The 16,135-nt window shown below is 35.6% G+C and overlaps 3 protein-coding genes across 4 annotated transcripts in view; 1 reads left to right on the forward strand and 2 right to left on the reverse strand.

The window, feature by feature from the left end:
* LOC102807216 (protein SCAI-like) overlaps positions 1 to 864 on the reverse strand; it is an 80,780-nt gene extending 79,916 nt beyond the window's left edge. The window contains exon 1 of the mRNA XM_085491846.1: positions 733 to 864. Coding sequence (XP_085347972.1) covers positions 733 to 830 — 98 coding nt within the window. The 5' untranslated portion in view covers positions 831 to 864. The remainder of the gene's footprint in view (positions 1 to 732) is intronic.
* Positions 865 to 1,027: 163 nt separating this feature from the next.
* On the reverse strand, positions 1,028 to 4,007 carry LOC102809116 (uncharacterized). The gene is made up of 2 exons (XM_006824913.2): positions 3,450 to 4,007; positions 1,028 to 3,155 (listed from the first exon to the last, which is right to left on the reverse strand). The coding sequence occupies exons 1-2, from the start codon at positions 3,926 to 3,928 to the stop codon at positions 2,978 to 2,980; spliced, it is 657 nt and encodes a 218-aa protein (XP_006824976.2). The 5' UTR covers positions 3,929 to 4,007; the 3' UTR covers positions 1,028 to 2,977.
* LOC100375451 (ubiquinone biosynthesis protein COQ4 homolog, mitochondrial-like) lies at positions 4,007 to 15,699 on the forward strand. Of its 2 annotated transcripts, none has more exons than XM_085491834.1 (6): positions 4,007 to 4,183; positions 5,475 to 5,627; positions 9,561 to 9,657; positions 12,347 to 12,449; positions 13,460 to 13,683; positions 14,935 to 15,699. In XM_085491834.1, exons 1-6 carry the CDS (start codon positions 4,051 to 4,053, stop codon positions 15,092 to 15,094), a joined length of 870 nt encoding a protein of 289 aa, XP_085347960.1. In that variant the 5' UTR covers positions 4,007 to 4,050; the 3' UTR covers positions 15,095 to 15,699. The 2 variants fall into 2 exon arrangements, with proteins under 2 accessions (XP_085347960.1, XP_085347961.1); XM_085491835.1 differs by having other exon boundaries at positions 9,579 to 9,657.
* Positions 15,700 to 16,135: the final 436 nt, after the last annotated feature.

Consider the following 16,135-nt stretch of genomic DNA (forward strand, 5'->3'; position numbering starts at 1 on the left):
ATGTTAATTTTTTTTTTTTTATTTAAATCTTTCCGATTTCCATATCACCATTGTAGGTTGATCAATAAAATGAACATTATTTTAGCAGATGGCTTATTTTGTGATTAACACAGAATTTTACTTTTATTATACTTGGCTGTTTGTGAAAACTGCACGCATCGAATGGCTTTGAAAACTTATTGTCGGCATGCACAAAGAAATTTAAGTTCAAGTCGCATGCAACTGATTTATATTGAAATATTGTACTTTGAAAATGATGAAAAATGCAAATAAATATTTCAGAAAAGCATTTAACTGCGACTTAAAAGGCGCAATATTATGTTTTACAAGTCAGGGACTCGGAAACAAAGGATATCGGCAATAAATGAGGTCGGCGCTGTGACGTCAGTCAATACGAGCGAAATCGGTCACGGTTTTTGGGAATTATTACCGTAACCATAATTAATTAAATAAACAGTCATTTTAAAGCAGTGCAGTTCTTTTAAAGGAAAGGTGAAAATCGTTATGCTATGATAGCAACCATGATTCGGTAAAAGGCGGTAGGACACTCATGTGAAGAAGTGCCGCAAGCCGTCTGCTTTAATCGTGCTCGCACATTCAAATACGGGAGCTCGGTCGCACAACAAATTTACTATGCTGTACAGCACACAGTAGTTTCGTAAATTATAACATTTATTGCGTGCGATTCGGACGATTCACACTAGGCCCTGATACTCCAAGTAAGATTCCTACCTTAATCCATTAAACAACTGCTTGGACTTCTCTAACAAATAGCAGAATTCCTGTACGACTTTCCGTTCCTCTTCGGCAAAATGCTCACGATCTGCCATCTTGTCTGCTTGTGTTGTGTTTGGTAGACAAGGCAATGTTTATGGGGTCAGATGTAGAGGGCGCTGTCACAACCGCAAATAGATGATGGTTTGTACTTTTGAACATAATCTGAGCTGTGCCCCAATAATTAGTTTCTGTTGCACAAAATGTTGGTACCTGAAGAGTTAATATTGTTTTAGCAAGAAATTAAGTGCTGTTTATTTTATATCAACAAGTTGTAAACATTTATATTTATTTTTTTGGTATATTTAATGAAGATTTACAATGATCATAGAATGGCTGAAATACACACTCCAATAATTTGCATGGCTACCAGGTATACTAGTAACAGCGCCACCAAAGTTGAAACTCCCAACTTCTACAAATGATATACTGTATTAGGAATGCCATGAGAAAGTACAAGTTTACAGATATAAATCCACCATTTTGGCCAGAGTTGAGTAAATTATAAAAAAGATGTATTGTATGCTTTGTTATTTGCTTATGAATACTCAATGCATACCACTTGACAATGAAATGACATTTCTAATACCTGCTTTTTCACAGAACCTTCTTCAGTCGTTAGAGGCTCTACCTGTTGTGGGTTTGAAACCCTTCCTTGGCCAACTTTTTAAATAGTTGAGTAAGAACTCCATCCCCCTTATCAATTCTAGAAGTTCAAGTTACAATATGGAGAAAAAGGAGAATTTCTCTGGGTTTAATGACGTATTATGTACTACCAACACAACAAACCCATTTCCTTCATATGGCAGTTGAATCAAACAAGTCAATCAATGAAAAAAGGAATTTGAAAATGTTTCAATGTTATTCCATTAGCAAATATAAACCTCTCATTTCAGTTTGAATTTTGAAATTTATAAATAAATATTTATAAAAATAAAGGGAATGGGTTTGTTAAGTCAAAATAATAGTAGTGTAAGCTACTCAGTCATGAAAAAATAATTTCAACAAATTTGTATCATTTTATGAGCTTAACTGTTTCCTACATACATGTACAACTAAAATGGTAAATGTTGATGTTTCTATATAAAAACAGATTTTAACAATGTCTACACCTCATTTTTTCAGACGTTTTGTATCTAATATAATATTTATTTCTGCAACAATGACTTCAGGAAGTACAGAGTGAGGTCCCAAAAAACAAATTTGTTTTTTTTAAAAAGCACATAGAAATGATAATCTATGAATATTAAATGTCCACTAGGAAATGATAAATGTACATTGAAGGAAAGTGTTTACAATATATTGTGAGGTTAGTTGGCACTGCTGTCGTGTGCTGAAAATATTGAGCAACGTGAATATCAAGTGCTGCTAAAACACAATTGTTGCTGTTCGCTATCAAAGAACCAATCTAATTTGTTTACTACCTCACTTTGAGTGACAATCCAACAGATTTCATTAAAATGGTCTTTAAATTGAGGATAGATTTTTTTCTGGATTTGTTATGAATCACTTACTCGTACATTTGACACAACATTTGTCCAGAAAATAATGAGAAGAATTCAAGATACTGTTAATTTTTTGAGTTGATCAAAATCAAATAAATTTGACTTTAGGAAATAAGAAATTCTTTTATGAAATGATTGTTAATTATAATTTTGGTCTGAAAAGGTTATCATATATTAACCTTTTCACCTCTCTTCATCACAAATTCATGAAATAGTCCCGTTTATAGTCTGCACTTTCCTTCAGAAGATTTGGACAAAAATAGCCAAATTTTTTGACTCAAAGTTTGTCTGTTGGCTCCAAAATTAGGGTTCATTTCCAAAAATATTAAAGAATATTAGTGCAGAAAAATTTGGGTGTGAAAGTCAGGTGGTCTTTATACACAGGCTGCTCATACGTATTGGGAATGCCTAAAAGTCACTATAGGCAGGTGGAACAAAGGTAGGCCTCTCAGGTATGACTGTATTTTCTATAACTTTTTTTGATAATTTTGAACCAAATAGACAATATTTTCTATTGCCTACATGCTAGTTTTTTAAATGGTGACAAAATTGACAGCACAATCGTTTTGGGCAATGTGTGCAAAAGATGTGCGTAATACATCACATGGGACTTGCATCGAACATGAAACAATGTCAATATAGTTGCACCTCGCGAAATAATGATGTTTTTGTCAATATTTGTGTTTTTATAAGTCAATTCATTTTTTTTTTTTTTCACTTTCATCTTGTTCCTTCATCAGTTTATTCACTTGTTGTTCCATCTCTCTCGACTGATCCTCACCAATGATATCCTCTGGAGTCAGTTCGTACAGTTCATCTGACGATGCAACACGTTTAACTTTTTCTCCCTTTGCAGCCAGAATTTCTTCAATATTTCTGAAATCGAAAAGTTATCAACAAATTTACGAGAAAAGAAATGCTTTGACGAAATGAAAGTGATTTGTTTATCACCTCCTTCATTTCAATTGTATATACCCCTCTCTGGGTCACTTATAATTATTTGGAGGGGCATATTGAATTACATTGGAGGGGGGCTGGAGTCTTAGGGATCGAGTTAGGGGGTCTTAAGGAACTCTCTCCGATTATAGTTTCTGGCACAGCCATCCCCAGATATATAACATACATATTCTTTGACCAAGTAGGAATGAATGAAAGAAATGTCTTTCTCACCTTTTCCCGTCTAAGTCACTGAACCAACCGAGGTTGTCAGCAATTAGGTGGTGTTTTCCGCATCCAGGACACGTTACTATGACAACGCCATTCTCATATACTTGTTTTGTAATCATTTTCATACTCCGTGTACGACAAACCTTACATGTGAAGACAAGCTGTAGTTTCTTTGGTTGTATCTTGCCAAGTTCGTTTGATCCTTCAGTCGCAGCCGGTGAGTCGTCTGCTTTGTCTTTTGCCTGGGCGAATGAGGCGTCATTATCAAGTTTAGAACAAAACGTCCTTGTGAAATGTGGCGAAATATAACGGGTCAGATTTTTAGGAGCGTGAGAAAACTGTATACTAGTTTTTCCTCGAGAAGCGATACACGATAAAGAGAGTGTCCAGTTCCTCATTCCGCGATTGGACGTGCAGTTCGTGCATCGTCGAATAAGGAATACTTTGGATGTTAGTTGACGGGAAAATAAACACCAGTTCATAGTTGTATGACGTAAATATATCACATATTACACATAACACGACTTGTTCCACATGGTTATCGCGTCAGGTGATTGTAGGTCAGCTGACAGAGTTCAGAGGTCATTCAGCAAACGCATCGAAGATGGCGAGTTGTGTTTATGTTGTCCAAAGAGGACTGCACAGGACACTGTTATATTCTCCGACCGCGAGACATTCTATATATCTAATTACTCCGATTTCAAGAACAAGATTTATAGCAACAGAGTCCACAGAACGTACGTATTTATTGTCTAGTTACCCACCAGTCAGCTGTCACGTGTAACGGGATTCTCATGCAGATTCACAGTTAACTCGTCCGATTCACATTCGTCCCACGAGTCGATTTGTCCCAATCTACTGTAAAACATGTCTTTTTAGCTAGCATGTAATTTTGCTTAATTTGTAATTTCGCTAATTCTAGATGTCACTTATTTATAATAAAGTATATTCTCACAATTCAATTGTTGACTCTTTAACTAAATCAAGACTCCGTTAATTCATGCATGGAGTCAAATTCGCTAAAATGGCATGTAGCTATTTAAACATGTTTTGCAGTAGTTTCGTCCCAATACTCTTTTGTTCCATTTCCTTTGGTCAGCCTTACGATCAAGTCCAAGGGACACTTCATGTATATATTGGTAACAAGACAATCAATACTTGATGCTTATACAATCGGAAATTCAGAAATAAACTTTTCCTATTATTACCATTTTTCAGAAATTTAATTAATTACACTATAATCTTGAAATATGAATAACTTGATTGGGGTTCTGTCTTTGGGGTGCTGTCGTATGCACAATGAGTGCGTGACCATTAGTAGTTTGTTGTTCAGATTGTCATGGTGTTGCGCGTATTTGATGAGTTAGTATTCTGCTAATCTAATAAATCGACGAAACGACTTCGGGACAGATAAACTTGTGGGTCGAATCAACTTTGAGAAGAATAAACTTGTGGGATGAATGTGATCCGGGAACTCACCCGCTGTTACAATGAGCTCATCCACTGGTAAAATGAACTCATCCACTCTAAATAAACTATTAACTCATTTAGGGACGACGTCAACAAATCAATGTCGGATAAAAAACTTATTTCCTTTAGTTTGGGGGTGGGGGGTTTTAACCTCAAAAAGTTTCCATCCTACAAAAACGATTTTATTTTTTAATGAAGTAAAAAAAATCTTGTAGTATTTGTAGTTGTTTTTTTTTCTATCCAATCATGGAAAGAAATAACCGAAAAGGGAAAAAAACAGAAAAATGGTTTAGTTCGAGTGTAAATCTGTGCGTCAAATGAGGTGCATTTGTAAAATCTTTCTACACCCACCCGACAACCAACATCTATGCAATACTACTCTTCGATTATCAATTTGTATTTAATGGTGAATGTAGTCTGACGCCATGACCAATATTTATCAATTAAGTTTCAGTGGGGGGTAGGGGGGGTTTGGAAAAAAACTAAAGGAATTAAGTTTTTTATCCAACATCGATCTTTTGACGTCGTCCCTTACATGATCACATGATTTCGTTGTAGATCCAAAGGATGAACCTGAATTAGACGACAACTCATCATGTTCAAATTTTGAAAAAGAATTCCAAAAATATCATATTCCTACATCACTGTTACAGAAAACCATATTGGCATTTGGATCTACCGGAATGGCTTTTTATAACCAATATAGACATGGTAGGTACATATAGAAAACCATATTGGCATTTGGATCTACCGGAATGGCTTTTTCTAACCAATATAGACATGGTAGGTACATATAGAAAACCATATTGGCATTTGGATCTACGGGAATGGCTTTTTACAACCAATATTGACATGGTAGGTACATATGGAAAACCATATTGGCATTTGGATCTACTGCAATGACCTTTTATAACCAATATAGACATGGTAGGTACATATAGAAAACCATATTGGCATTTGGATCTACCGCAATGGCTTTTTATAACCAATATAGACATGGTAGGTACATATAGAAAACCATATTGGCATTTGGATCTACCGGAATGGCCTTTTATAACCAATATAGAGATGTTAGGTACATATAGAAAACCATATTGGCATTTGGATCTACGGGAATGGCTTTTTATAACCAATAAAGACATGGTAGGTACATATAGAAAACCATATTGGCATTTGGATCTACGGGAATGGCCTTTTATAACCAATATAGATATGGTAGGTACATATAGAAAACCATAACCAGCTTGACAGATATAGCCGAAAATGCAATGTCATTGTTCGTGGTATGCAGTACGAAGCAGGTGAGGACATAACAGCAAAAATTCGAAAACTACTTATTGAGGAGATGAAAATTGCTACTGCTGACACAATGCTTTTTAGCAGTTTACACCGTTTATTTAAACCAAGTAAAGAGCGTCCATGTCCGCCAGTTGTTATCCGATGTGTATTTCTCAAGGACAGAGATGAGATTCTTGGAAGAGGGTTGCTATTGAAGGAAACTAACTTTATTATTCATGAACACTTGCCACCAAGTCTATAGAAAGCACGGAATAAACTATTACCAGCATATTATAAATGGTAGGTACATATAGAAAACCATATTGGCATTTGGATCTACCGCAATGGCCTTTTATAACCAATATAGACATGGTAGGTACATTATAGAAAACCATATTGGCATTTGGATCTACGGGAATGGCTTTTTACAACCAATATTGACATGGTAGGTACATATGGAAAACCATATTGGCATTTGGATCTACTGCAATGGCCTTTTATAACCAATATAGACATGGTAGGTACATAAAGAAAACCATATTGGCATTTGGATCTACCGCAATGGCTTTTTATAACCAATATAGACATGGTAGGTACATATAGAAAACCATATTGGCATTTGGATCTACGGGAATGGCTTTTTATAACCAATAAAGACATGGTAGGTACATATAGAAAACCATATTGACATTTGGATCTACGGGAATGGCCTTTTATAACCAATATAGATGTGGTAGGTACATATAGAAAACCATAACCAGCTTGACAGATATAGCCGAAAATGCAATGTCATTGTTCGTGGTATGCAGTACGAAACAGGTGAGGACATAACAGCAAAAATTCGAAAACTACTTATTGAGGAATTGAAAATTGCTACTGCTGACAAAATGCTTTTTAGCAGTTTACACCGTTTATTTAAACCAAGTAAAGAGCGTCCATGTCCGCCAGTTGTTATCCGATGTGTATTTCTCAAGGACAGAGATGAGATTCTTGGAAGAGGGTCGCTATTGAAGGAAACTAACTTTATTATTCATGAACACTTGCCACCAAGTCTACAGAAAGCACAGAATAAACTATTACCAGCATATTATAAATGGTAGGTACATATAGAAAACCATATTGGCATTTGGATCTACCGCAATGGCCTTTTATAACCAATATAGACATGGTAGGTACATTATAGAAAACCATATTGGCATTTGGATCTACCCGAATGGCTTTTTATAACCAATATAGACATGGTAGGTACATATAGAAAACCATATTGACATTTGGATCTACCGGAATGGCTTTTTATAACCAATATAGACATGGTAGGTACATTTAGAAAACCATATTGACATTTGGATCTACCGGAATGGCTTTTTATAACCAATATAGACATGGTAGGTACATATAGAAAACCATATTGGCATTTGGATCTACCGCAATAGCTTTTTATAACTAATATAGACATGGTAGGTACATATAGAAAACCATATTGGCATTTGGATCTACGGGAATGGCTTTTTACAACCAATATTGACATGGTAGGTACATATGGAAAACCATATTGGCATTTGGATCTACTGCAATGGCCTTTTATAACCAATATAGACATGGTAGGTACATATAGAAAACCATATTGGCATTTGGATCTACCGCAATGGCTTTTTATAACCAATATAGACATGGTAGGTACATATAGAAAACCATATTGGCATTTGGATCTACCGGAATGGCCTTTTATAACCAATATAGAGATTTTAGGTACATATAGAAAACCATATTGGCATTTGGATCTACAGCAATGGCTTTTTATAACTAATATAGACGTGGTAGGTACATATAGAAAACCATATTGGCATTTGGATCTACGGGAATGGCCTTTTATAACCAATATAGATATGGTAGGTACATATAGAAAACCATAACCAGCTTGACAGATATAGCCGAAAATGCAATGTCATTGTTCGTGGTATGCAGTACGAAGCAGGTGAGGACATAACAGCAAAAATTCGAAAACTACTTATTGAGGAATTGAAAATTGCTACTGCTGACAAAATGCTTTTTAGCAGTTTACACCGTTTATTTAAACCAAGTAAAGAGCGTCCATGTCCGCCAGTTGTTATCCGATGTGTATTTCTCAAGGACAGAGATGAGATTCTTGGAAGAGGGTCGCTATTGAAGGAAACTAACTTTATTATTCATGAACACTTGCCACCAAGTCTACAGAAAGCACGGAATAAACTATTACCAGCATATTATAAATGGTAGGTACATATAGAAAACCATATTGGCATTTGGATCTACCGCAATGGCCTTTTATAACCAATATAGACATGGTAGGTACATTATAGAAAACCATATTGGCATTTGGATCTACCCGAATGGCTTTTTATAACCAATATAGACATGGTAGGTACATATAGAAAACCATATTGACATTTGGATCTACCGGAATGGCTTTTTATAACCAATATAGACATGGTAGGTACATTTAGAAAACCATATTGACATTTGGATCTACCGGAATGGCTTTTTATAACCAATATAGACATGGTAGGTACATATAGAAAACCATATTGACATTTGGATCTATCGGAATGGCTTTTTATAACCAATATAGAGATGTTAGGTACATATAGAAAACCATATTGGCATTTGGATCTACCGGAATGGCCTTTTATAACCAATATAGAGATGTTAGGTACATATGGAAAACCATATTGGCATTTGGATCTACAGCAATGGCTTTTTATAACCAATATAGACATGGTAGGTACATATAGAAAACCATATTGGCATTTGGATCTATTGCAATGGCTTTTTATAACCAATATAGACATGGTAGGTACATATAGAAAACCATATTGGCATTTGGATCTTCCGGAATGGCGTTTTATAACCAATATAGACATGGTAGGTACATATAGAAAACTATATTGACATTTGGATCTACCGGAATGGCTTTTTATTACCAATATAGACATGGTAGGTACATATAGGAAACCATATTGGCATTTGGATCTACTGGAATGGCTTTTTATAACCAATATAGACATGGTATAGAAAACCATATTGGCATTTGGATCTACCGCAATGGCTTTTTATAACCAGAAGATTGGGACAAAAATAGTCAAAGTGTTTGAGTAAAAACTGAAAATTTTGTCTGTTGGCTCCAAAATGGGGTTCATTTATAGAAATATTGAAGAATATAAGAAAAAAGTGCAGAAAAATTTGGACGAGAAAGTCTGCTGGTGAAAAGGTTAAACAATCTCCACATGTTCCGTGAGCCACTCTTACATCGTTAGTTTCATCTTGTGTGGTTCAATCTCAGATACATGATTTGATTAGATACCAATACATTTAAGTTATTTTCTTCAGACATGGTTGCTGTTTCAGGTGAGACGACTGGCTATCCAGTTATACCACTTATTAAAAGAAGAATGATGGCTGATCCTGTTGGAAGACAAATTCTAAGGTAGGTTTTGCTTTTCAAACACAATACATCACCTATCTGCTAATAGACTAACTCAATGCATTGCCTAACTCAATGCAGTGCCTAACTCAATGCATTCTCAAACTCAATGCATTCCCTAACTCAATGCATTACCTAACTCAATGCATTCTTAAAATAAATGCATCACCTAACTCAATGCATTCTCAAACTCAATGCTTTGCCTAACTCAATGCATTCTCAAACTCAATGCATCCCTAACTCAGTGCATTCCCTAACTCAATGCATACTCTAACTCAATGCATTCCTAACTCAATGCATTCTCGAACTCAATGCATTCCCTAACTCAATGCATCACCTATCTGCTAATAGACTAACTCAATGCAGTGCCTAACTCAATGCAGTGCCTAACTCAATGCATTCTCAAACACAATACATCACCTATCTGCTAATAGACTAACTCAATGCATTGCCTAACTCAATGCATTCCTAACTCAATGCATTCTCGAACTCAATGCATTCCCTAACTCAATGCATCACCTATCTGCTAATAGACTAACTCAATGCATTGCCTAACTCAATGCAGTGCCTAACTCAATGCATTCTCAAACTCAATGCATTCCCTAACTCAATGCATCACCTATCTGCTAATAGACTAACTCAATGCATTGCCTAACTCAATGCATTGCCTAACTCAATGCATTCTCAAACACAATACATCACCTATCTGCTAATAGACTAACTCAATGCATTGCCTAACTCAATGCAGTGCCTAACTCAATGCAGTGCCTAACTTAATGCATTCCCTAACTCAATGCATTACCTAACTCAATGCATTCTTAAAATAAATGCATCACCTAACTCAATGCATTCTCAAACTCAATGCTTTGCCTAACTCAATGCATTCTCAAACTCAATGCATCCCTAACTCAGTGCATTCCCTAACTCAATGCATACTCTAACTCAATGCATCCCTAACTCAATGCATTCTCGAACTCAATGCATTCCCTAACTCAATGCATCACCTATCTGCTAATAGACTAACTCAATGCATTGCCTAACTCAATGCAGTGCCTAACTCAATGCATTCTCAAACTCAATACATCACCTATCTGCTAATAGACTAACTCAATGCATTGCCTAACTCAATGCAGTGCCTAACTCAATGCATTCTCAAACTCAATGCATTCCCTAACTCAATGCATTACCTAACTCAATGCATTCTTAAAATAAATGCATCACCTAACTCAATGCATTCTCAAACTCAATGCTTTGCCTAACTCAATGCATTCTCAAACTCAATGCATCCCTAACTCAGTGCATTCCCTAACTCAATGCATACTCTAACTCAATGCATCCCTAACTCAATGCATTCTCGAACTCAATGCATTCCCTAACTCAATGCATCACCTATCTGCTAATAGACTAACTCAATGCATTCTCAAACTCAATGCTTTGCCTAACTCAATGCATTCTCAAACTCAATGCATCCCTAACTCAGTGCATTCCTTAACTCAATGCATACTCTAACTCAATGCATTCTCGAACTCAATGCATTCCCTAACTCAATGCATTCCCTAACTCAATGCATTCTCGAACTCAATGCATCACCTAACTCAATGCATTCTCGAACTCAATGCATTCCCTAACTCAATGCATTCTCGAACTCAATGCATCACCTAACTCAATACATTCTCAAACTCAATGCATTCCCTAACTCAATGCATTCTCAAACTCAATGCATTCCCTAACTCAATGTATTCTCAAACTCAATGCATCACTGACTCAATGCATTCCCTAACTCAATGCATTCTTGAACTCAATGCATTCCTAACTCAATGCATTCCCCGACTCAATGCATTCCCTAACTCAATGCATTCTCAAACTCAATGCATTCCCTATTTAAGCTCAATGCATTCCCTAACTTAATGCATTCTCAAACTCAATGCATTCCTTATTTAAACTCAATGCATTCCCTAACTCAATGCATTCCCTCACTCAATGCATTCTCGAACTCAATGCATTCCCTAACTCAATGAATTCCCTATTTAAACTCAATGCATTCCCTAGCTCAATGCATTTCCTAACTCAATTCTTTCTCAAACTCAATGCATTCCCTATTTAAACTCAATGCATCACCTAACTCAATGCATTCTCATACTCAATGTATCTCTAATTTCATTGCCTGAAAACTCAACATAATGCCTAACTAAACACATTGCCTGAAAACTTAACATAATGCCTAACTAAACACATTGCCTGAAAACTTAACATAATGTCTAACTAAACACATTGCCTGAAAACTTAACATAATGCCTAACTAAACACATTGCCTGAAAACTCAACATAATGCCTAACTAAACACATTGCCTGAAAACTTAACATAATGTCTAACTAAACACATTGCCTGAAAACTTAACATAATGCCTAACTAAACACATTGCCTGAAAACTTAACATAATGCCTAACTAAACACATTGCCTGAAAACTTAAAATAATGCCTAACTAAACACATTGCCTGAAAACTTAAAATAATGCCTAACTAAACACATTGCCTGAAAACTGAACATAATGCCTAACTAAACACATTGTCTAAATCAATACATTGCCTAAAAACTCAACATGTTGCTGAAAAACATCTTTTCACCATATACTAGTATACCATGATAGAACATATAATTTGTTCTTACTCAGTGTAATTTCTTTCCTCAAGTGAGAAGCCTCGAATTAATACAAGGACCATAGATATGGACTACTTAAGATCACTTCCTGAAGGATTATTTGGAAGAGATTATGCAGATTACATGGATAAACATGTAAGTAACCAGGATTCTCAAATTAGTTACTCATTCAAATTTCCAATGCCACCCCTATTAAAATAATGGAATGTTCCAATCTCAACATGTAAAGGATGGTTTATTATGCTATTTTGTTAAGTGTTGAAAAAAATAAAATCCAGCCTCAACTTTTTGACTACCATAATTTCTTTCCAAAATTGTTCTTATATTCTACAATATTCCCTAATTTTGGAGTCAATTTTCAGTTTTTACTCAAAAAATTTGGCTATTTTTGTCCCAATCTTTGGAAGGATAGTGCAGACTATAAATGGGACTATTTTGTGAATTTGTGATGAAAAAAAGGAAACTGGTGGTGAAATGGTTGATGTGTATAGTTTATTAAAATTGATCACTATAGTGTTAGTGGTTGTTGCATCAGACTCATGATTGGCAGACTCAAGTTCAAATCCTTCCTGGAGTTGAACTTCTGAAAAGTGTTAACCCCCTACCCTGGGTGAGTGTGCCGCAGACTCAATGTGGTGGCTCATATTTTATTGGTCGAGATTCATTCACTAATGAATGTGACTTTGAAGGAACCTTCATTAAGGTCAACAGGTGTTTGTGTGCGACCAGCCCTGGTTAATGTCAGGACACCGCAATAAATTTCCATAATGTTGTCATGATAAGAAGATGGTCACACAACCCTGTCATGCAGTCAGGAAAGACAACGGTGACATACACACGCCAGCTGACTGTGGATCACACTCGTACATACTCTTTTTAGTAACCTGATTTGCATTATCCTCTGGAAAACAAACCATCTATGCAATAAATGATCAGTATTAATGTTTTCAAACTCAGAAATCACATTCACATGCTTTACCAGTGAATCTGCACTCTTAGCTTGGAAACAAAAACTGTTTGAACTCATCCACTTTTCATCAAATGTCCTGACAAACAAGAAATAGTATTAAAACGAAAATGAAAATATTGCATAAACAAATACGAATATGAACACAATAATGTCACTGATGTTTCTTTACTTCTAGAAAATCAGTGCTGATACCCGAATGCCGGTTAAATTCATAGACAATATAGAGGATGCCTATGTTATACAGCGATATCGCGAAGTACACGATTTTTGTCATTCATTTCTTGGTATGCCAACAAACTTCAAAGGCGAAGTTGTTGTGAAGTGGTTCGAGTGGATTCAAACCGGTTTGCCGATGTGTGGATTTGCGGCTGCCTTAGCACCAATAAAGCTGCCCCTGAGGTGAGATTATATTGAAGTTGACATAAGATTGAATTGGAAAACCTGGATTAGCAACCACAGTTTTACATCACTGTAAACTGTTTTATTTTCATCGCTATCAAATTTCATGATTAAATAATTTGAGGGAATTCGTGTAGATGAAATCCCAGTGAAAGTTACTGTGACTCACTAGGATTCTAGTGAATGTCGCTCTGACTCCCTAGGTACCAAGATAATGTCACTCAAATTAATATATTCTTGCAAATGCACTAAATGTGATATTGATTTTTTTCCACACTATGGAAATATGTGTGTGATATATTCTTTTAACTACTTCAATTTCACAAGATAAAGTCAGAGAAAAATTGTGAAATTTGTTATCAGCGGGACTCTAGGGAGTCATAGCAACTTTCTCTGGGGTCCTAGAGAGTCACAATGACTTGCAAAATGTTGTTCTCTGTCAACATTATTAAGGAGTGGGACGCCCTCTTCATAATGAATCTCTGCAATATACCAAGTAAACATAGGGAACAATATAAACAATGTCACATTAACCATGGAAAGTCGTCAATATGTTATTTTTTGGAAAATCACTGTCTGTGGGAAAACTCAATATCACATGATAAATCATTCACACTTGTAATAGTAGTGTAGTGTGAAAAAAACTGATATTTCACACTAAAAATAAATTATTGTTGGATTAAACATCTTTCCGATCAATAATCTGTAGAAAATACATCATTCAGATTTTGTGTTACCAAACAATGTATTAAACACAATACCATGTGATGAAAACGAAGTGCAGACATTCTAATTTGTCCAAATAAAAGTCATATGTCAAAGGTACAAGTATGCATCAGAAATTCAGTATTTTACATCAAGTTATCCAGAAAGAGCTTAGAATGGAAATTCATGGTTTTCTCATTTGGAGAATTTGCAACTGCGCCCTCTATTTCTCATTTTCTTGTTAGAGGGCGCACTCAAAGAGACTATTGTGTTGGTTACGAGTAACTTTTTCACCACCTAATTTTCCAAATTTGTCTGCACTTTTTTCTTATATTTTTCAATATTTCTGGAAATGAACCCTAATTTTGGAGCCAACAGACAAAATTTGAGTCAATTTTCACTTAAAAACTTTGGCTATTTGTCCCAATCTTCTGAAGGAAAGTGTAGACTATAAACAGGACTGTTATGTGAATTTGTGATGAAAAGAGGAAACTGGTGATGAAATACATATATTATATATATTTATTTGTATATTTTTATTTGTAGCAAGAGGATTGACCTGACAAGAGACTATATAGTATGGACAATCAAGACTGCCCTCAATGCCAAGTTTTACATGAATATTTATTTTGAGAAGCATTTTGAGCAGCCATTGGATGAGTTCCGACAAGAACTAGGAATTGGAACGCCACCTGAAATGACGTGAATTAATAACACTAAACTGAATAGTCTGCACAATAGAATAGTTATTGGATGTCTTGCCTGCCTTGAATCTTTCATTTATGCTGCTTAATGTTGTTTTATTGAAATACTTTTGTTTGTCGCCGTTCCATAACTGCAACAATTACATTATTGGCAAGATATCCAGGTCAGATGTTGTTTGCAAATGGCCAAACATTTCGGTAGATTTGGTTTTGATTGAATTGTCAGCATTTTGAAGTGTCATGAAGTTCAATCGCATTTGGGACTTTCCAACTGACAATTCATATAAATCAAAATTGTAGTTGAAGCGTTTTCCATAGAATAGTTTGCAATGACGGTCGTTTTTCACTACCTGTGCTTTTTAGATCTCTTCTCTTCTTTTTTTGCCACTACTTCCAAGTGATCTTCAAACAAAAATATTGTAAAACATGTCTTTTTCACGAGCATGTCTTTTTAGTGAATTTAGCGAGAGAACAGATTTGCTAATTCAGGATGTCGCTAATGACTGTATTATAAATTCAAAATGGATGCCAAACAACGTCTTTTTTCTCCACTGACATGATAAATACACTTTATTGAAAAGTAAATTAACACAAAAAAATAAACGTATACATTGTGGTCATTATTTCAATGAAAATAAATAAATGAAGTGATATATTATTACGGAAATTTTGTAAAAACACACCGCTACGCATGTTGTACGAGATATCAAATATTTTAATACATAACAATAATGCAAATACAAAAAACTAGCAATTACAGAACGACAAAATCAAGAAAAATTTGGGCAGGGGGGGCCCTTCGGTCTGACTTCCTGGGGCCATGGTCAAGGTCGCTGACCTTGAGTGGCAAGTTTTGGTCAAACAAGAGTGCCGAGAATGGAGGATGGCCACCATGAGAATTGTGACGGTACTCTTGAATGGGGGGCAGGATAAAATCCTTGGCCTTGACCCAGGTCAGAACGAAAGGGTCCAAGGAGGAAGAAAGGGGATGGTGGAGGGTTAGCGAGCGATGTGCACTGAGGCGAAACAAAAAGCTGAATGAA

The sequence above is a fragment of the Saccoglossus kowalevskii genome, chromosome 17, assembly GCF_978046115.1.
Source record: "Saccoglossus kowalevskii chromosome 17, keSacKowa6.1, whole genome shotgun sequence".
NCBI classification, from domain to species: Eukaryota; Metazoa; Hemichordata; class Enteropneusta; family Harrimaniidae; genus Saccoglossus; species Saccoglossus kowalevskii.

Bases quoted from the DNA above. Each gene is read 5' to 3' on its own strand.
- LOC100375451 (XM_085491834.1), top strand. From the start codon at position 4,051: ATGGCGAGTTGTGTTTATGTTGTCCAAAGAGGACTGCACAGGACACTG. The intron at 4,184-5,474 runs GTACGTATTTAT...ATTTCGTTGTAG, and splicing joins AGCAACAGAGTCCACAGAAC to ATCCAAAGGATGAACCTGAA. The intron at 9,658-12,346 runs GTAGGTTTTGCT...TCTTTCCTCAAG, and splicing joins GTTGGAAGACAAATTCTAAG to TGAGAAGCCTCGAATTAATA.
- LOC102809116 (XM_006824913.2), bottom strand. From the start codon at position 3,928: ATGAACTGGTGTTTATTTTCCCGTCAACTAACATCCAAAGTATTCCTT. The intron at 3,156-3,449 runs GTGAGAAAGACA...TTTCGATTTCAG, and splicing joins AGTGACTTAGACGGGAAAAG to AAATATTGAAGAAATTCTGG.